The sequence below is a fragment of the Pelodiscus sinensis genome, chromosome 6, assembly GCF_052426305.1.
Source record: "Pelodiscus sinensis isolate ZL-2025 chromosome 6, ASM5242630v1, whole genome shotgun sequence".
NCBI classification, from domain to species: Eukaryota; Metazoa; Chordata; order Testudines; family Trionychidae; genus Pelodiscus; species Pelodiscus sinensis.
In genome coordinates, this window is record NC_143057.1 from 44,930,357 (window position 1) to 44,952,440 (window position 22,084).

The following is a 22,084-nucleotide window of genomic DNA, read 5'->3' on the forward strand; positions in this document are numbered from 1 at the left end:
TGTCAGTTCCAACTTCTAACATCATTTGCCAGTGTTAATGACTGCTCCATCTTCCATCTGCAATCTCTTTCCCTCATTCCTTGCAAGGGTGATTCATACCTCACTCTTGTATTCCTCCAAATAAGCAGGACATCAATCAAAAGAAGCACAGCAGAAGCAGACTAGTGGTGTAAGTTAAGTGAAGGAGCACTCCTTTATTGTTGAGAGAAGTGAGAGGCGATGTCTAGTGCATGAAGGTTATAATTTGGGCAAATAGGGTGGAGACTAAGAGACCAGGTAGTCCAGTTAGGAAAAACTCCCTAACTGTCAGGGTGGTTAAATACTGGGATAAATTGCCTAAGGTGGTTGTGGAATCTTCATCACTGAAAATATTTAAGAGCAGGTTGGATAGACATCTATCAGGGATGATCTAGAGGGTGCATGGTCCTGCCATAAAGGCTTGATGACCTCTCAAAGTCCCTTCCAGTTCTAGTATTCTGTGATTCAAAAATGTGACACAGGGCAGTGGCACACCTTTTCAAAAGAAATCTCATTCAGCTTTCTGAATTTTTTATGAAAGATCATTCTTTAAGCACAAATGACAGCATTTAAACATGTGGATGAAGTAATATCTTTTATGGGACTAACTTCTGTTGGTGAAGAAACAAACTTTTGAGGTACACAGAGTTCTTTTGCAGGTCTGGGAAAGGTACTAAGGCCATGTCTACACTAGCATTTATGTTAGCAAGACTTATGTTGCTTTGGGGTGTGACATAAGTTTTGCCAACATGGGCACTATGTGGGTGGGAGAAACTCTCCTGCTCAGAGCCAGCTCATCCATAGGACAGTTTGGGGCAGCCACCATATTAGCCACAGGGCTCAGGGTGGCCTGAGGAATTATCTTGGTGTGGGGCTTGTGCAGGGGTTAGGGAAGGGGTGGAGTGGGGCAGGGTGGGGGATGAAGCTTGAGCAAGGAGGTTGGCCTGGGTCTCCTGTCTGGGATACTGGGGGGAGGAGGGGTTAGCCTGGGCCTCATGTCCTCCTAGGGGCAGTCCTGCTCCTGCTGACGTAACAGTTGCTGCTCATTGAGCTGGTTTTATGATGTCAATGGAGAGCTCTCTCCCCTCAGCATAACATGGTTACATGAGCCCTCTTATAGTGATTCAACTGTAAGCTTCCAAAGGTAGACAGAGTGTCACAGCTAAATACAATAGATAATTGGAACAGATAGTTTACAAAGCAATTAGCACATTCTAATAAACAATATAAGGTGAGGTGGCTTGTTAACACCCCCATAGTCCCAGAATTGTTGAGATTGGACCACAGGAGATCACTTGATAATTGCCCAGTTCTGTTCATTCTTATTAAAGCATATCTGGCATTGACCATTGTCAGAAGACTGGTATGGAGCTAGATCTGTGGTTCTCAGCTGGTGGTCCATGGTGACTTTTTCGGTGGTCCACAGGAACATTGTCCAAAGTCACACAGCGTGAGCAAGCACCACCGTTAAGCTGTTTTACGCCGTGTTCACAAGCATGCAACGTATCATCCTAGGATGCAACCACATTGTGTTGCCAGTAACTTCTGTCTGAGGCTCTGAGCATCAGTGTAGCTGTCGCCATTGTGCTGAGCGGTTGCTGTGTCGTTCGTCCTGTGCTACATGTGCTGGAGGTGGTCCATGAAAATTTTTTGATTGGCCTGGTGGTCCGTGGACTGAAATGAGTTGAGAACCACTGAGCTAGATGGACTATAGGTCTGACCCAGCAGATCCAATTTCTTTTGAGAAAAAGGGGATTAGTACATAGGTGCCCACTTCCCCGCTAGCCGGGAGGCAGGGCCTTGATCACACCTCCACTCCAGGACCTACTCCCCTTCCACCTCTTTCTCCCAAGTCTCCACCTTGCCTTTTCCTATCCCCATTCTACCTGTGTACCATTAAGCCCCTGTACCCCTTCTTCCCTGCCTCCTCCCTCAGTGCACCACGTGCCCGCTTCTTCTCCTTTCTCCTGGAGCATCCCAAATGCTGTGAAACAGCTGTCTGGGTGGTTGGGAGGTGCTGGAAGGAAGAACAAGGAGGAATTGGTTAGTGGGGTGAGAGGCGTGGTAGGGATAGGGGAGCTTGGCTGCTGGTAGGTGCTCAGCACCTACTAATTTTTCCTGGTGAGTGCTAGAGCCCTTGAGCACCCACAGAGTTAGCACCTATGGGTTAGAGGGTTACAGATGGTTGTAATAAGTCATAAATCCAGTGTTAACTTAGACTATGATTTTTAGAATCTAGCACTGTATATTTGAATCCGCACTGATTGGTTTCAACCACATAGTTGCTATAAGGCATTTAGTGACTGGATAAGGTACCCCACATGTTGCAATAGATATGTGTAAGACCCCTGGATCTTGAAAAGTGTGTTGTGGAGGATGTTGATAATAGTGGCGATGGAAAAATATTTGCAGGTTTCACACCTGTACTGGCAGGGTCTGATGCCTCTTTCAGTTGTTGTGTCTGATGATGAGCGTGGGGAAGTTGAGGTGTTACAGGGCCATTTCACCTTGAATGGTCATTAAAATATGCACTAACTACTTATCCTAAACTATTCTTGGGCAGTTGGTGAAGGCAAGGCTACGGGAGGCAAGCCCCCAATCCCACTGGCAGCCCCTCCCCTTCCCTACTCCCTACGTGCTCACCCCACCCAACTACAAGGAGGGGAGCGGGTGGGTGCGCGCTCGGCCCAGCTTCCCCAGCCCTGGGGAGGAAGGAAGGTGGAGGGTGCACGTCATAGCCCCAGCCTCCCCAACCCAGGGGAGTACACGCTGTGCGGCGCAACCCGGATCAACCTCTTCAGTCCAGAGCACCGGGGAAGGGAGGAGGACGAACTGTGCGGCCCAACCCAGCCTCTCCAGCCCAAGGGAGGGTGGAGAGTGCACAGCATGGCCCCAGCCTCTCCAGTCACGGAGCACCAGGGAAGGGAGGAGGGTGCGCCGTGTGGCCTGTCCCAGCCTCGCTAGTCACAGAGCACTGGGGAAGGGAGGAGGGCACGCAGCGCAACCCTGCCTACCAGCCCCAGAGCACAGGGAGGGCAGGCGCTGGTGGCAGCAACTATCACCAGAATGCCTAGCATAGGTGTTCTGGGGGTGGGAGCTATGGTTGGTGGTCTGGGAAGGCAAAGCCTTACTCCGCCTAGCATACCGGACACCCATATATGTGTTCAGTCTTGTATTTAGCTGTGACTAGTACCTTTCGCTGACCTGAATAAGAGCCCTGTGTAGGTTGAAAGCTTGTCTCTCTCACTGACAGAAGATACCATGATCATGAAGGTGGTTTTCCCAGGATGAGGCTCATCCCTTGCATTCCAGGTTGCAAAAAAAGACTTTATATCTTGTAGTAGCGAGGGACTGTGATCTCACTTTCCCCGGAGAAAATAATAAACAGACGTTGGTCCAATAAGAGATATTACTTCACCCGTCTTGTCTCTCTACTATCTTAAGATCAACATAGTTACAATAACACTATATACACAATTCAGATTTCTAATTGATTGCTTTCATTAATACGTAATTAGATTAAATGCTAGCATGTTCCTCTGCATTTGACTTCAGGCTGGATCCAGGTGTCGTTAAAGATGTCTCCCTCACAGACAAAGTTAGTGCATAACCAAACTTGCTTCTGCTGTAGCATAAAAGGGGACAAGGAAAACAGATATCTAACAATCCTTTTCTTTTAAGAATCTAAAATGCCATGCATAAGATAGGCAGAAGTATGTTTGATTAGCACAAATGGGATCCAATTCTGGGGTCTTTTTGCTGTTCTGGGACTTGTAAAGTATCTGGAAGCCCAGTAGTGGAAACTCTGGGTCACAGAGAACCAAAGAAACCCTCATGGGTGGGAGTAGAGAATATTGCTGGAGACAAAGGGGCTTGAGTGGAGTATTCTTACTGCCTGGTGATCCCCTTTTTGCCAGGATGGCTCCTGGGACTGTGAGAGACTTTTACACGTGGGCTGTGTCTACACTGGGCCACTTATTCCGGAAAAGCAGTCGCTTTTCCGGAATAACTTGCCAGCTGTCTACACTGGCTGCTTGCTTTTCCGGAAAAGCAATGACGATCTACTGTAAAATTGTCAGTGTTTTTCCGGAAAAACTATGCTGCTCCCGTTCGGGCAAAAATTCTTTTCCGGAAAAACTGTTCTGGAAAAGGGCCAGTGTAGACAGCATAGTAGTCTTTTCCGCAAAAAAGCCCCGGTCGCGAAAATGACGATTGGGGCTTTTTTCCGAAAAAGCGTGTCTACATTGGCCACGGACGCTTTTCTGGAAAAAGTGCTTTTCCAGAAAAGCATCCTGCCAATGTAGACGCGCTTTTTCCAGAAATACTTATAACGGAAAACTGTTCCGTTTTAAGCATTTCCAGAAAAGGGTGCCAGTGTAGACGTAGCCTGAGTGTCCCTGGATAGCTCTGGGATCAAAGGACCTCAAAGTTAGTGCATAATCGCCCTTGCTTCTCCTGTAGCAAGTGCAGCATGGCTAGAGAAGTGATTCAAAAAGAAGATTTTCAAATTGACAATGTCTCTTTAACATCTGAACCTGTTACTATAACCAAACTGAAAACAAAACCTCCTCAGATCCTAGGAAATGAATTCTATTGTGGCTATTGGGTTGCTCGCTAATCATTATTTTTCTAATGTAAGTGTTGCATTTTTCAGTCACTGAACTTTTTATTCAATTTCAAACATGTTAATGTGCAGAATTCCAAAAAGAGTTTATCTGGGACTGACAACAACCTAAATAGATGCAGGAGCAGGCCATGCTTTGTACAACTGCATTTTGCTGTGTATGCATAAGCCTACAGAGAGATTTTCCTTATGACTTGTAAGTTATGCATGAACAAGAGCAATTTACAGTAGAGAATAAAGTTCAAAAATTGCAGGGGAGAATGAGCCATGCGTCTCCATAAATAATTTGCAGGTTCTTTTTTAAATGGGTAAAATGTGGTTCACAGATAAATATGCTCTTTATGAATGAAAGCAATGGATTCTAAAGATAAGCAGATACGATAGGAAGATTCTAAACATACAATGCTTGTCAACGTGCGGTCATCCGCAGCTGCTTCCCAGATGGTCCGTGGCTTGAACTCAGTCCCTCTTCCTCCCCCACACATCAGGGAGCCTGCACTGCCACTTGAGGGTTGTGGTTTGGTGTGCAGCCACAGAGCTGCAACACCAGCTCTGGCTTCCAGCTTGGAGGGCACGAGGGGGAGGGGTGAATAAAGCAAATTGCCCCCCTACCGCGCAGGCTGCAGAGCTACAGGTAGAGGAGCGCCACTCTACTGCTCTCCATGGGAAAGTCCCACCCACTGCTGGGCATCTGCCTCAAGCCTACTGAGCTTGTTGTTGCCATGGTAACAGCAGTGCATCCCTTGGTTGCGGGGCAGGCAGCAGGTTGGGCTGCATGGGGCTCAGCCAGGTGGAATGGGCTCTCGTGGTGCACGAGTGGCTGGTGCTCTCCCCCTTTTCCAGCAGCAGATTAGGCTACGCAGCACCCAGTGGCAGTGGGAGGAAACAGCGCTGGGGCTGAGGAGCCCGCACATGCAGGACGCAGGTGGGGGCTCGGGGCCTTTCAGGACTTTGCGCCCATGGGGACTTGGTCTGGGGGGAGGAGCTGAGCCTCCTCAACGCCTGCCCCTCTACCGTGCCATGGATTGGATCCCCATGAGACCCCGCCCCCAGCAGGGCTGAACACCCCTTGGTCACCCCCTTCCCACCCCCGCCTTGCTGTGCCACACCCAGCCTCCCTGTCTCCTCCCACTTCTGGACCCCGCCTCTCCAAGATCCTGCACCCCATTTCAATCCCACTCACTGGCAGCCCTGTCCTGCATATTTTTGTCCCCATTCCATAGTCTAAGGGGGTCATTAAATCCACCAGAGAAGTAAATCTATCCTATGGAAAGCCTAAACCTCAGTCCTCCCTGTTCCTTCCCTTTACCCAGTGGGGCTGGAGCACCAGAAGTGTGAATTGTGTCAGCTGGGAGCCACATCAGTGAGGGTTGGAGGGGAGTTGGAGAAGGTTTTTTTTGCTTCTCACTTGTCTGGTCCCCAGCTGACTTTTCTGTGGGTCAGTGGCCCCTGACACAAAAAAGGTTCCGCATGCCTGCCATAAATAAAGAAAACACTGAAACCTTTTGTGTTGGACATAAATTAATATTTTATTTTAAAATGAAGTTTGGTAACTAACATGAGAAAGTTAAAACAGCTTAATCTGTTTAATAAACTAAATTATTCTCCCTAGTTGCCGTACTAGCAAAATGACTCGCTGTAATTATGTACTTAACGGTGAGTTTCCATTAGCAACTGGTGGTCCGTGGAAAGGTTTACATTGAGCTAGGTGGTCCACAGGCCAAAAAATGTGAGAATCACTGATCTAATAAATGCTATTGTGTTACTACCTCTGTTACTTTGATGGAAATAACCAGTGATATTTTAGCCAGAACTTCTGCTACATGTACTAATGGAAATTTTGCCCTGTTTAAGGGAACACTGTTATTAACTTTAGACCTTAAAAATTAATTTATTTTAAATTAATAGTCTGATTCAGAATGCATTTAAAACTTACCTCTGCTTTGTTTTAAAAAAGCTACCATCTTGATGTATCAAACTAGGGGGAGGGGAAAAGTAATTACAAACAATTGAGCTTGTAATTTAAACATTTATTTAGAACTATAGAAACATGTTTTGTTGTGCTGCTATAGTCAGATATAGGAATAGGCATAATCTTGTGTCAGTTTCCTATTGTTCATGCTTGCTTTTTGATAATATATTTTATGAAATTTACATAATACTAAAAGTTTCAAGCCGCCAGTGAAAAAAAATACATGACCTATTGAATGGCAAAAATTCCAAGGATTCTTTGTGAAAAAAGCAAGTTATTAGAGTTTTGTTTTCATGTTGCTTAGTGCTTCAAATTGAATCAAGATTTTAAGATTGAACTAGCAAGATTTTTTTGAGACAGAAAAATGCAAACAGAATTATTTTGTCGAAAGGGTAGTTAGGTCTTAAAATTAATGATTTCTTCTATATGTTGAAAGTGTGAGTTCATCTGCATTTTCAGCACAATGCAACTTACTTGGTGCTCTGAGATCCAGTAGGTATTATCAGCTTTTATATTAGGTCATAAAATATGACATACATGGCAATTCTTTGAAGTCTTTCTGTCTTCTTGCATCAAGTTTAATTTGTAATCTGTTTTTTTCCGGCAAGTCAAATGTCAATAATTTGATGTTTGTTTGTAAAATTTACAGTTTTAACTCCTGCAAGCTGCAAAACTGTGTTAATGGCAGCATGATCCAACCTATTTTTATCGAGATGCACAAAGTGGACTGAGCTACCTAAAAAAAAAAGAGAGAATAAAAATGGTAATAATTTTAATAAAATGCTGCTTTATTATAACAGGTAATTGGATTAAGAAAGCATCCTGTTTTTCAGGCACTGTGTCTAAAACTGTGCACTATGTGAATTTATATAACATTCTGTTTTTTAATCACAGTATGTATATTTTCATTTAAAAATATTATAGCAACAAGGCATGGTAAGATAAGTCATTGAATTAGAGCTGTACTTTTCTGATTCCTAGTACTTCAAGAAAATGATTTTATCATGAAAACCACCTTTCACGTTTTGCTGCTTTCTTAAAAACACATCAGATAAAATACCTAGAATCAAATATAATGGCAGAGAATAGACTGATGCCAAAATGTCAACAAACAAAACTTAAGCCCAATCCTTTTCCTACTGAAGTTAAAGGCAAAAAACTCCCATTGGTTTCAATAGGAACCATTCAGATCTTTGTACCATCTTCGTAAGCAGGAACTATGCAATGACACTTAGACTTAGTTTAAGTAGTGAAACCATAAACAAGCACAAGATGATATTTCTCTGTGGGAATCCTCAGGGTTCAGCCAGGGATGAAGAGAACCTCTTGCCAATATAACTGCTAGGGAAGGGGAAGATTATTTTAAAATAAAATAAAAATAAAAAAGCTTACCTGGGCCTAAAATCATAGCCCCCCCCTGCTGAGCTGGATCTCCCTGAAAATCAAAAGCTGGGCCAGTCATTGCTCTCCACATGCTTCTGATACTTCCTGACAGCAAGTTTGATTTCACATGCGGGCTCTTCACTAAAATGTTAAGAGGATATATTACAACAAAATACATTTTGTCTGAAATATTTTAAAAATATTACTAAAAAATGTAATCATCGTCATAACAGAAATCTAGATAACAAAATATTATTCTGTAGACATATAGGCTACGTCTACACTGTCCCCTTTTCCGGAAGGGGCATGTAAATTTCAGCAGTCGTCGTAGGGAAATCCGCGGGGGATTTAAATATCCCCCGCGGCATTTAAATAAAAATGTCCGCCGCTTTTTTCTGGCTTTTAAAAAAGCCGGAAAAGAGCGTCTAGACTGGCCCCGATCCTCCGGAAAAAGTGTCCTTTTCCGGAGGCTCTTATTCCTACTTCAAAGTAAGAATAAGAGCCTCCGGAAAAGGGCACTTTTTCCGGAGGATCGGGGCCAGTCTAGACGCTCTTTTCCGGCTTTTTTAAAAGCCGGAAAAAAGCGGCGGACATTTTTATTTAAATGCCGCGGGGGATATTTAAATCCCCCGCGGATTTCCCTACGACGACTGCTGAAATTTACATGCCCCTTCCGGAAAAGGGGCCAGTGTAGACGTAGCCATACAGTACTTTACAGTGTTAAAACAGACAAAAAAGCAGAACAGCAGCCATACTGGGTCAAACCAGAGGTCCATATAATCCAGTACCCTGTCTTCTAATAGCAGTTAAAGCCTAATGCTTCAAAGGGAATGAAAGGAACAGGGCAATTATCAAGCAATCCATCCCATATCATCAATCCCAGTATCTGACAGTCGGAGGCTAGGCTATTGTAGAAGGGAAGTCAACTCCATTATAATAATGTCCCAATTCTGATCTTATTGGCACCTGTGTAAGTTGGATGTAATCACCAAAATCAATGAAGTTACACCTATGTATAAATAGGGTGAAATCAAAATCAGGCAACAAGGGTCTATATTTCCCCATTATTGGATATATTACTAAAAATAGGCACGTCAATGGATTTAACAGGGTCATTTACCTTCTGTCTTTAAACTAATCTACAGACTGCTCTATTGATGTTGAACATCATGTTGCCTGCAGGCTTTCATCCCTCTCTGCTTTTACGTAAGTTTCTGGCAGTTTAACTGTAATGCACTAGATCAGGGCTACTCAACTTTGGAAGCCCTGGAGGCCACAATGATACTCATAGCACATACCGAGGGCCACAACTTAAGTGTGGTTGCATATACATGCAAATATATATGAAAATATATGCAAATCAATTATTTCACACTGATGGGCATGAATAGAAAGCACTTCCCATAATTCCCCAGCACTCCCAGCACTTCCTCCCTGGGGGCTAGGGAGGCCCATCTGTTCCAGCCAGCCCATCCGCTTGTATCTTTCACCCCCGCCTGAGAGACGCCTTGCCGTTGTGAAGCATGTTCTCAGTGGAAACCATGTTCAAAGGATCCCACCTGCGGGCTGCATGTTGAGCCCCGAGTAAACCTAAACTGCACTGGAGGCCTCAAACCAATGGGGCCACATGTGGCCTGCAGGCTGCATTTTGAGTAGCCCTGCACTGGATTATAATCAGATCTTAAACTAGGACTTTATCCTGCACCCCTAAACTCAATGAGAGCAGAATCAAGCCCATACTGAGCCTCTTCCAAAAATCCGACAGTTCCTTTAGAATATAGTAAAACATAGGAGGGAGGGATAGCTCAGGAATTTGAGCACAGACCTGCTAAACCCAGGGTTGTGAGCTCAATCCTTGAGGGGGCCATTGAGGGATCTGGGGCAAATCTGTCATGGATGGTACTTGGTCCTGCTGTGAGGGCAGGGGACTGGACTCAATGACCTTTCAAGGTCCCTGCCAGTTGTATGAGATAGGCATATCTCCATATTATTATTATTCAGCATTGTTACTGTAGCGCAGCACTGAACATGTACATTAATCTAGTATTGTTATGCTAACAGAGCATTTTAAATGACATTATTTTCAAAGGAAGAATGTGTTTTCTACCTGATGATGTGGCTGCTTCACCTCTTTTCATGCCAAATATTTTATAAATCTCCCTCTCTGGATCAACATAGATTTCATGGTGGTACCCTGTCAAACTGCAAAATGGCTGCAAGATAGGTATGTACATACAATAATTATATTACAATTGAATGTTTAGTAAAAAATATTATGAAAAATTCTGATTTTGAAACCCTCTCAAGTCTTCATATTTAAGCCCAATCAACATTCAGGGCCAAATCATGAAGTTCTGATTCAAACAAAACTTCCACTGAAATCAGTGGGAATTTTGCCTGAACAAAATCTGCAGGATCAGCGTCTAAGATTTTCTCAAGTATACTACAATTAGAACTGATTAATGAAAAGTAATAAGGACCTCTTTTTAGGGCTAGTGAGCATCCACAGCTCTGCCTAAAGCCAATTAATATCACTGACTCTGAAAGCCAACTTCGAATTAACTATGTGAATATGTTACAAACATAATACAATACATCATTTACCAAACTGTTTATTTGGTTTACCTTAATGTGATGGTAAGATGACTGTCCAATAACTATCAGTCTCACTTTTGCATCCTAGAAAACAAATACAGAATATAGTTATAAAAACTATTACAATAAAAACTCTGGCACTCAATTAACCAGAAAACTCAATTAGCCAACATTTTTTATTGCTCTCACTACAACTCTTCAATCTAGTAACTAGGACTAGTATATTGCCCAATATGTTATGCAATTGCACATCTACATTCTACTTTTATGTACAAGAGGCAGAGGATAAAAAATGAAGCTGAAATCAGGGATTTATTTTAAAAAAGCAGCTTCCAAGGTGTGTCATAAGGTCATTACAAATTCAACCTAATCGTCTACACCTTTTAATCTATAATGATAATTGATGTTGAGAGACTGCAAGATCCTGAAGTACTTTATGAAGCATCAAAGATTAAATTATGTTCAGTATAGTTTTAGTGGTAAGTGTATTCTTAGGGTATGTCTAGACTACATGCCTCTGGCGACAGAGGCATGTAGATTAGGCTACCCGGCATAGGAAAATGAGGTTTACCTGGGATGAGGTTTACCTGGGAGGACGACAAATGCCTTTGATGTTGACCGCGGAGCGTCCAGACTACCGCGCTGAGCCGACAAACAGCTGATTGGCTCAGCGCAGCAGCCATTTAAATTTAAACAAAGCGGCGATTATTTAAATCACTGCTTCATTTTCCTATGCTGGGTAGCCTAATCTACATGCCTGTCGCCAGAGGCATGTAGTCTAGACGTACCCTTAGTAATCTGGGTGTACGCCCTGCTCTGCTCACAATGATGTGTCGAGTCATAAGAAAACTTACCTTTCTACACCTAAGTACTTCAAGAAACCAACCACTCTGTAATGCAGTACTACTATTGGAATGGTGAGTATCTGTATGATATTTTATACTTTATTCATTTTATTGTATTCTAATTCTTTGAAAATTGCTATTCCATTGGTAAAGTATTACTCTCCGTTAACCAAAATATTCAATTAACTGGCACCCTTCATTTGCTCAACATGCTGGATAACCATAGGTGCTGCCAACTCTGTGGGTGCTCTGGAGCTGGAGCACCAATGGGGAAAAATTAGTGGGTGTACTCAGCACCCACCAGTAGCCGAGTTCCCCACTGCCCCCTGTACCTCTCACCTGCCAGCAACCCCACTACCCAACTCCTCTCCTTCCCTCCAGCGCTTCCTGCCCACCACAAAAATGCTATTTAGTGGTGTTCGGGATGCTCCAAGACGAAGGGAAGAAGCAGGGACCCAGCATGCGTGGGGGAAGGGTGTCGAGGAAGGAATGGAATGGGGTAGGGGCAAAGCAGGAGCAGGAAGGGGGTGGTGTAGGGGGTTGAAGGAGGGGAACTGAGCACACCTGGCTAGAGGTAAAGTCAGCGCCTATGCAGATAACAGCTTTTACTGTAATAACAACTGGATTTTTGTATGCAGGCCAGCAAAACAATAATAAAAATATCTATAGTTTAGCTTAATGATCTGGGGGCACAGGACATAAAAAGGTATTAGTCAAAAGCTTCTTAAATATCTTGAATAACTATTTCTCAATATCAAAAATCTATATTAATTAATAGGGCCACATTTCCATTGATCTTTGGAAAAAATCTTGTAGGTAGCTTTTTTTTTAAAACCTACAGATGATTATCTGTTTTATTTTCTATTGCATCTACAGGATTAAATTTTCAGCTGGACTCAAAACTTCTTTCAATTTTTACGTGCAGAACTTCACATATTTGGAAAATTGTATTTGCACCTGGTGTATTTGCATATTAGAGTGCCCACCTAACTGGCATGCACAAATACACATTTCTATAGGCAAAATACATTCACATGCACTGTTACATACATTTTTTGTAGGTATGAAATTGGGAATTATATCTAAACCTTGGTCCATAATGTTAATTAATTTAGATTCCCTTCATTCAATAATCCAAACATAGTGTTCATAGAATTAAGGATTATTAATTTCCTCTAGCAATCTATTCCTTCCATAAACAATTTGAATAATTTAACTGGTTGACAAAACAAGTCATTCCATAGATAATGATGTAATTAATTAATTAATTAAGTCTGAAAATAGGGCAGAATATAATTCTGGTATTTTGTTATCTGAGAAGCAAGTTAAAAAACAACAACATTACATACGCTTGATGCTGGGCTTTAGCAAAAACCTGCTTTATGTCCAAAAGGAAAGTGGGCCCCCTTTCGCTTAAAAAATCCTCATGGGCTTTCTGGAGTTTGCTGTCCATGAGGGTCTCAGCCTCTGACTCCAGCCATGTGGTGTAAAAATAAATTCCTTCTAAGTTCTCATGGGCAGAGTAATTGCAGCAGTCTGTGAAGAGACTCTGCTCTGTGCTATGCTGCCCCTTTGAAATACCATGGCGGTGTTTCAAAGGGGCCGCACCGCACAGCTAATCCCAGACTCTGTGCTATGCTGCCCTTTGAAACGCCACAGTGTTTCAAAGCGGCAGCGCCCTTGGAACCTGGGATCAGCTGGGGACTCCCTAGCTGACCCCAGGTTCTGTAGAAATGCTGCACAAAGCCCAGGCTCAGCTGGGGAGTCCCCAGCTGACCCCAGCTCCGTGTGGGATTTCAAAGCGGCAGCACCGCATGGAGTCCCCTGCTGCTGACCTCAGGCTCCATGCAGGCATTTACGCTTTGAAATGCACAAGAGCCCCCGCTGGGGACTCTTGTACATTTTAAAGCTGGCACGCTGTGTGCAGCCCGGGGCCAGCAGGAAGTCCCACTGACTCCAGACTCCATGCAGCCCTTCCGCTTTGAAATGCACAAGATCCTTGTGCATTTCAAAGTGGAAGTGCTTGCCTGGAGCCCAGAGTCAGTGGGACTTCCCATTGACCCCAGGCTGCAGCAGAGTTCCAACTTTGAAACGCACAAGAGCACCTGCTGAAGCTCTTGTACATTTCAAAGGAGGAATGGGGAAGTGCCTATTGACTAGATGAGTAGTTGATGGAAATTCCATCAACTACTCAACTAGTAAATTAATCAATATTTAACATCCGTATTATAGATGCGGGTGAACGGAACCCTGGTACCCCTGTCCACCAAACACAGGACCACAGGTTAAAGGCATCTGACTTACTTGTAACAAATTCTTGGGAATTTTTGCCAGATCTTCTACATATTCTTTACAGGTGTAACATAAGAAATGCTGAAAAGGCAACAGAGCCAGGAGGAAATGTCAGCAACCAACACAATTACATAGCAATGAAGCAACAAAGGACCTCAGAGAGAACCCTCCCGAGGGACTTCAGTTGGAAGGAGGGGTGCTTAGAAACTAGAAGCAGAAAGAAGCGCATGGAGAAGCCAGCTGCCACATTTGGGCGGGGATCCAAGTTTTGTCAAAGCGTGAAGGCGCTGGGACCCTGGTGGGCTTTCTCGAAGTGGCAGCAGGCCCAGCAGGGCAATCAGAGAGGGCCAGAGCTGCGGAATCGAAGAGCTACGGTTTGATTTCCACAAGCATTTGCGCAGAAAGCCTCCTGCCCGCCCGCAGTGCGGAGCCAAGAGCGCGCGTCTCCCTCGCAAACGGCGAGGGGAGGCCAGTGCGAGCGGGGTGCCTCTGGCGCACGGAGTTCGCGTGTCCCGCCACCCGTCCCACGGCCCAGGGAGCGAACCGCAGACCGGCCTGGGAGCGCCCCCTGCCCGCGGGTTTGTGCTGCGCTTCGGGCTGGGCCCTGCAGGGTGCATGGGAGCGGCTCCGCCTCTCACCCGCACGAACACCACGATGGCTCTGTGCTCCCGGAACAGGGCCCCGAACGGGACCTTCTGCCCGTCTCCATCCACCACCAGGCACCGGGCGGCGAGTCGCAGCTCCCCGGGCTCCCCGCCGCTGGGCCGCGTGGGATCCCTGCTGCCGATTTGCTGCGTGACCGGGGCGGCTGGGAGATCCGCCATGGCGGGGTTTGCTCTCCGCCGCTGGCTTGGCCCGGCCCTGGGAAGAAGGCGCGGAGGGGAAGCCAGGCGGCGCAGGCAGCGGCAGGGGAGGCTGTGGGTTGAAGTGCCAAGGCTGGTGGGAGGGCATCCTCTCGTTTTCTTTCCTGGAGCAGATCCACTTCCAATAGCAATAGTGTCCGTTGCTGTACACACCAGCAGCCGCTTTTTACTTCGTTTGAGGAGGCGCTGAAGAGACTGGTTCCTAAAAGCTGCTTCCAAGAAATCTCTGCTCCTAAACGAGATTAGAAATGCTTTGGTACCCACGCAGTGAAAAGCACCGCGGGCTTCTCCAGCAGCATCGCCCAAACTCTGCACTCCTACTCGTGCCAACTGCGGGGGTTGGGATTCTTACTGTAGAGTACTGCTTCTTTTCAAAGGGAAGTGAGCAAACTTGAGATTCACATTCCTGAATTCATGAGAAGAGAAAAAAACTAATGCCACAGAGTTGTAGGACAACATACCTATTCTACAGTAGCTAATGAAACCATGTAAATAATAAAAGCGTAAATTGTAAATTTTGTATCAGCTGAATAATGTGTGGAGAGAGCATTACTCCCTATAATAGTAACATGGTGCATCCACTTAATGTAGTTTATGCTTGCCTGCACAGCAACATTATTTCCACTTTATTTCAGAATATGTTATCTGGGTCCTTAACCTAAGCCAGGTCTATACTACCAAATTATGTTGACCTAAGTTACATCAGCTTATAACCACCACCACAGTTATTACATCTCTTATGCATGTACACACTATATTTCTTGTGTTGATGGTGTGTGTCCTCACCAGGAGCATTTGTATTGATGTAGAGCAGTGTTTCTCAAACTGTGCTCTGTGGAGCCCCAGGGCTCTGCGAGACATCTCCAGAGGCTCCGCGAGGTTGACAAATGGGAAACGTGGATAGGTACAACACATACTATCAGTGGAGTGCTGGGGCTCCATATAAATTTTTACGCATGTAACGGGCTCCGGAGCCCAGAAAGTTTGAGAACCGCTGATGTAGAGGGCAATAGCTATCCCACTGCACTGACCACCATCCAGCGCACCGTGTTTTGGGAAGTTTTTGCAATGCCTTATGGAGCCAAAACAAGGGGGCAAATAGGGGCTGAGTAGGGGTGGAGGAAGGGCTTGGAATGGAGGGAGGGAGTGTCCTATGCCCTGCACTCTCCTAGGGATATGGTGCACATAAACTACTCCATATGGCCCCCTCTGCTTAATGCAAGAGGGGATTGAAAAGCTGATAGCGACTTTACCTCTCTTGTATGTTTCACTACATCTTCCAGTACAAGTAAAAAAGAGTAAATCAACATGTTCTGCTACTTCTGGCCATGCATAGCTACCAGAGATTTCTTCCCCTGATTGGGTTCAGCCATGCTTGACTGGTGAAATTAAAAATGCACCCTCCTAGCTCACTGTGCAGCTGAATCCCCTGATTGACTTGTTTCCCATACTCCTCCTCGTTGCTCTTCATGGCAGGGGCTTGTGACTCAAGCTCCTATAAAGTATCTATAGAACTCTTAGGACACATCTATGCAGCAGGGCTAAATCTGAAATAAGCTACGTAACTTGAGCTACATCAGTTGCATGAAATACAGGCAGTCCCTGGGTTACGTACAAGATAGGGACTGTAGGTTTGTTCTTAAGTTGAATTTGTATGTAAGTCGGAACTGGCGTCCAGATTCAGCCGCTGTTGAAACTGACCAGCAGCGGCTGAATCGGACACACCTGGGGCAGAGCAGCTGGGGCGCTGCCGGGTAGGTCCCCGCAGCACCACACATCAGCGCTGCGGGGACCAACCCAGCAGCACCCCAGCTACTCTACCCCAGACGTCCCCAAGTCAGCCGCTGCTGAAACTGATCAGCGGCTGATTCTAGGAAGCCCGTGGCAGAGCAGCTCTGCCTCGGGCTTCCTGTAGTCAGCCGCTGATCAGTTTCAGCAGTGGCTGACTTGGGGACGCCTGGGGCAGAGCAGCTGGGGTGCTGCTGGGTTGGTCCAGTAGCGCCGCATCTCGGCGCTGTGGGACCAACCCAGCAGCCCCCCAGCTGCTCTACCCCAAGCGTCGGCGAGAAAAGCCTGGTCTGCTGGGGGGGGCGCAGCTAGTGCAGCTATTGTGCCCCCCCCCCCAGCAGATCAGGGAGACGCGGAGCGGCATTTCTCGCCGCGGAGGATGCGGGTGGCGGGACCGCAGCGCGTCTTGGCGGTCCCGCCACCCGCATCCTCCGCGGTGAGAAAAGCCGCTCCGCGTCTCCCTGGTCTGCTGGGGGGGGGGGGGGCGCTAGCTCTGCGTCTCCCTGGTCTGCTGGGGGGAAGCACCCCCGCGCCGCCGGAGGCGGTGACAGTGGGGGAGGCACCCCACACTAGCGGGGCCCCCCCGGTTCGTAACTAGGGGTCCGACGTAAGTTGGATCGACGTAACCCGGGGACTGCCTGTAAGTGGAAATAGCTCATTTCAGCTTTTGGTGCTGTTTACACAGCAGTAAGTCCAAGAAAGAGCACTCTTTCTCACCGTTCCCTTAATCCTCGTAAAATACAGGTTACAAGAGTTGGAGTAACAAGTCCTCTAGCTGGACATTATTTTGACATTATGTCGAAATAACTGCTTGTGTCTAGATGTAGACTATGTTATTTTGCAGCAGCCTCTAATTACAGCCTCTAAGCTTGCCTACCAGACAGAGTCCTGCATGTGATTTAGATAGCCAAAGGCCTATCTTCCCCTGGCTTGTGAATTGCTCTGGAGTTTAGACAGGGAAGTAAGTGATCAGATACTAGAAGAAGGCAGTGGTACACATGCCCAGTGGCAGATACATAGTCACCTAGGAAACTTTTCCCCAGAAACTTAGGTGCCAAGTGAGTTTAGGCCCTTGCAGGGTATAGTGGGAGTTTTATGAATCCCAGTGGAATCAAACCTTCAACTTAGAAACCTAAATCCAAGACTAAAGCACCTAGGTTTAAATGCCATTTTGCTATGGTGTTACTGATATGAATAGATATAAATAGTTAGTATTTAAAATTATATATGGCATTATAATTTCTAAAATTATGGTAACAAAAGACTTCCCCATATGATTCAACCATGATGTGTCTCTACAATCCCTGTTCCAAGTGGTCCTCTTCTTATGATTATCTGTTCCCTACTAACTCTCTCCAGTTGTCCTGTTATAGAATGGTCTTGCCAGCATGCTGTTCAGGGAACTAGCCCTTTAAAATTTGCAGAGGGAGTCAGCTGTAGCCTTGAAAAGGTCACTTTGTAGCTAGCTGCTTCATCTCCCCCTCCCCCTCCCAGATAGAAAGTACTGTTATCTCCTGATATAGTTTTCCTTTTATCATCTCTGGGGAGATGCTATGTTTTCAGTCCTTACCCAAGAATTTCCAGATAAACAATTTGAACTTGCAACCTTTATTTCTACGAGTTTGTTTCTTATTTCATTGATTTAGGACTGCTCATGAGAATAAGGACTAAATGACTGACTTATAGTGAGTGTTATATATAAAAAGAATTATTTGTATTACTCATCTTCTTCTTTGCACAAATTATTTAAACACTATTAAAATATCTTTTTCCTTAAAGGGTAATAATCATAGTTATATGTGGAGAAAAGCATGGATTTTATTTTATTTTATTTCACAGTGTTAACAATGGAACTAGTTACTTTAGGGATAATTAGAGACTTCACAGCAAAACTAAACATAGCAACATCAAGCAAAATGTGCACCATGTATATATTACCTGGAAGTATAAGCAAAACCTTCAACGTATTTCATCTGATCTCACATTTTTCCTTTTCTTTCCATTATGGAGCTATCTACAGCATATGTTTTACATGAGAAGCTTCTGTGACCAGTTAGATGTAAAGGAGAAGATGCTGTTGAATCAAGGAAACTAGTAAACTATATTATGAGAAACCAATTCACTTTTTAGTATACTGTCACTGTACATTGTTAATATACAATGGTGGACTAAAGATGAAAGATCTTTTCTCCTAGTACCAGTCAATTGAATTTAATCATGAACTCTGTAAAATAAAATTAAAGGTGGTATGATGCCTTAAAGAAAACAAGTCTCCTCACCCCGAAACAAATATTTTAATAAGACAAAATACGGACAAAGCACGAGAAAAGGGATACAACATACATACAAAGTACAGTAACTGAATAGTTTGTCATTGGTGTTGCTAAAGTTTTAAAGGATTTTAGATGATAAATTAAATATTCTTAACATTTACATTGTAGTGTAAGATAAATTAAAAGGTTATGATGTGAAGCATGAGAATAGAAGGAAATTGGTTATGGCTTGAATTTAGCCCTATTATTTAATACTTCTATATTGGTGTCTGATTATCCAAACACTTCATACATTTCTGAAAAGGTTAAGCATCATAGTTCATTTTAATAAAGAGAAAGTATTTTGCTTACAGCAAAGTAATCTGAAGCTAGCTTTCCCTCAATACTATGTTGCCTGTGGCTACTCTGGAAGCACATACCTGAGAAAATAATTTTTCTACTTTTCTCCATATTCATATCTTCTGTGTATAGAGGGGAGATGGGTGTAATTAGTAGTGGATTTAGTCTGGTTCCACTAGTTATAGCAGCTATGATGCTTGGCTATGGTTAGGAATTTTTTTTTTTAGTCCAGTGAATGGTACAATAAAATAGCTGGAGGTCATAAGCTCTTGCTAACTTTAGCACAGATCAGTGCTTTGAAAAATACCTTTTAAAATTTAATTTATATGTAAAAATAATATCAGTTTAATATAAAAGATGTCTCCTGTCCTGTCTTTGCTGGGGGATTAATTTAGAATCCAATTCCACTGTCTCTGTGGTTAGTGGAATTTTTGCCAGTTCCCTGTATAACAGGATTTTATTTACCTTTCTACCTTTTCTATATATGTATATTCCCTAATAAAAGTGAATAAAATTTGTTGCTCCATTAACTTTCTTAATTACATGTCTGCTTGGGGTGATACAAGCACTTAGCCTAGGACTATAAACTGCATAATTTTCACTGTTGTGCTCCTTCTGAATTAACAATACAAGTGGTGGCCTAAAGGTGAAAGATCTTCTCTCCTATTGCCAGTCAATTGAATTATCTAGTCATGAACAGTGTGAAATAGAAATGGTGACCTACAGGTGTTGGTCTCCCTATCCCAGCATTGTAGTGGTGGCCTGGACCATTAGCAGGAAGACTGGAGGGAGGGGGTGAAAGTAGGGTGTGCCACACATAGGAGAAGTCGTGTAGATGGCCTTGACTCCATTTCCCACCAGGTACTAAAGGGACTTCCGGTCTCAGAGCAGCAACAGTGTCTGTAGCCACTCAGGAGAAGCTATGTGAGTATGACTTGGTTTTGTGGAAAGTGGTGGCGGTTGGAGATGTGGCACGATATATTCATTCTGTGATGATCTCTAACTGATTTTAATAGGATCCCATGATGTGTGAATTAGCACAGATAATATTTTCTCGGAATTATACTTGGCAGAATTAATGGCTATCAGCATTGGCACAGATATTTTTGTTATAAAACTACTAAGGCTCAATCCTGCAAATTATGTTGTATAAGCAAAATTCTATAGAAGTGAATGGAGCTTGCTGAGGGTGTCTATGAGGCATTCATGGCAGGACCAAAGCATAAGGCCTGAAGGTTCCAAGACAAATTTTTGAACAGTGATGTCACTTGCTCTTTCTTGTGACAATGGAGCAATTCTACTTAGATGGAAAATTTGTATGAGCACAGTATCAAATGCTCACATGGAAAATGGCAGATATTGCATTGAAAAACATGAGATGAAAGAAACAATTTCAAGGCAACAAAATATATCTTTATGGAAATAAGTTTATAAAGGTATAGCTGGAAAACTGAAAACGGAATCTAACAGAGCTTTTTGCAGAATGGAGGTGATAATAATACATGTGTGTAATCCTTGGGTGTAGGCATGGAAGGTTGTTGTATATGAGTTGACTCATTATAAAGACTCATAGCATATTAAAATAACATTATGTGAGTTAGGAAAACTAATGTAAATTTTCAAACATAACATTGGTTCACTCACTGACACTTTAATTATTGTAGGGTAAACTGAGGCAGCCCTAAATGTGCTAGTAGGCCTCTAAACAGCACGACTCCATCCTGGGATCAAGCCTGGGAACACCACAGTCAGGATAAGAGCTGCAGGCAGTAAAAGACCCTAGGCATCATAGCAACCACGTTCTAAAACACTCGGACAGGGTCCTAGTTGGTAACGTAACACATTTTGCTTAAGATAACATTCATAAAATTTGCTTAAACTGTCTTGCTTCACTCCTAGATAATAAGCCTGAGAACCAAGCACTGCACCAACTCAAGGCCATACCCGCCTGCTACAGAAACATCATCATCTATGCAGACTAAAATGTTATTACTGTTTTGCTGACATGTTTTGGCATTTGAACAATAACCACCTGTATATTAATTAATGAGTTGTTACTTTGCAATGGGCAGAGATATTATGTAATCTTATTAGTTCTAATGGCTTATGTGCTCATTTCATCTTGCTGCTAGACCTATCAAATCATTTTTCCTCCGTCCACCTGCTGACTATATAACCTATTGTATTGTGTTAATTAACCAGTGTTCACCAGGGTAACCCCTGCGTGTCACTCCATCAGCTGCTGTATAATAAATCCTCCACTTGTCTTCACCTGCATCCAGAGTGTCCTAGATTATTTCCAACAATTACAGAGGAATTTTTTTTACCATGGATATGTTAATGTATTTTTATTCATGATTCCCTGTACCTAGAAATATATATTTTACTTTAATTTACTGCATTTCTTCCCTTTTATCTGTTAGCTTTGTGAGTGTTCATAAAACTACAAATTCTAATAGAAATATATGTATCCAGAAGAAAGTTTAATGAAAGTATGAGAAATAGGGCAACATATGGAAATATATAAATAATTCATCTTCATTAGCAAGTTTATTAGTATCTTTTGAAGCAGATTAATAACATAGTTGCAGTAAATAATGCAATTATGAAGAAAGTGGAAGAGGGGAAGGAAGATTTCTTGTTTAAACATAAACCTACTATAAATATATTATCTGGGGCCAGATCCTCCAGCCTGTGTAAATTAAAAGCTCAAGTGCACTAAGGTCATTTCCTTTCTGAATGAGAGAGCTCATCCACATGGGATTACTATAGATCACTGTGCTTCTCATTCTCATGATTTTATTGTGATGTTTGTGATATGATGTTTCACTTAAAGCCCCAGGTCTTGGAGACAAGTATTACCAGAGCATCTCAGCTTCCATTAAATGAGAAAATATATTGCTAACCTTTCTGGTTATGGAAAAAAAATATCTTGAAAATGTGACAGAAGTGCTGCTTCAAGACTCAAAAACAGAAGGCAAATACAGAAGCCAACACATTTTTTAAAAATATCATATTTAGGGAGGGTCTGACTCATGATGTTGAGTGTTTGGAATTGGCAATGCTGTAGTCCAATGACGGATAACCCAGGC

The 22,084-nt window shown here is 43.6% G+C and overlaps 1 protein-coding gene and 1 long non-coding RNA gene across 3 annotated transcripts in view; one reads left to right on the forward strand and one right to left on the reverse strand.

Moving 5' to 3' along the window:
- LOC149524141 (uncharacterized) overlaps positions 1-21,356 on the forward strand; it is a 41,428-nt gene extending 20,072 nt beyond the window's left edge. The window contains exons 2-3 of the long non-coding RNA XR_016349875.1: positions 10,087-10,221; positions 19,854-21,356. This is a non-coding gene — a long non-coding RNA (uncharacterized LOC149524141). The remainder of the gene's footprint in view (positions 1-10,086; positions 10,222-19,853) is intronic.
- On the reverse strand, positions 6,156-14,876 carry PRXL2C (peroxiredoxin like 2C). 2 transcript variants are annotated; one of them, XM_006129379.4, is made up of 6 exons: positions 14,368-14,876; positions 13,742-13,810; positions 10,623-10,676; positions 10,105-10,210; positions 8,007-8,138; positions 6,156-7,350 (listed from the first exon to the last, which is right to left on the reverse strand). In XM_006129379.4, exons 1-6 carry the CDS (start codon positions 14,551-14,553, stop codon positions 7,223-7,225), a joined length of 675 nt encoding a protein of 224 aa, XP_006129441.3. In that variant the 5' UTR covers positions 14,554-14,876; the 3' UTR covers positions 6,156-7,222. The 2 variants fall into 2 exon arrangements, with proteins under 2 accessions (XP_006129441.3, XP_075787968.2); XM_075931853.2 differs by lacking the exon at positions 13,742-13,810.
- Positions 21,357-22,084: the final 728 nt, after the last annotated feature.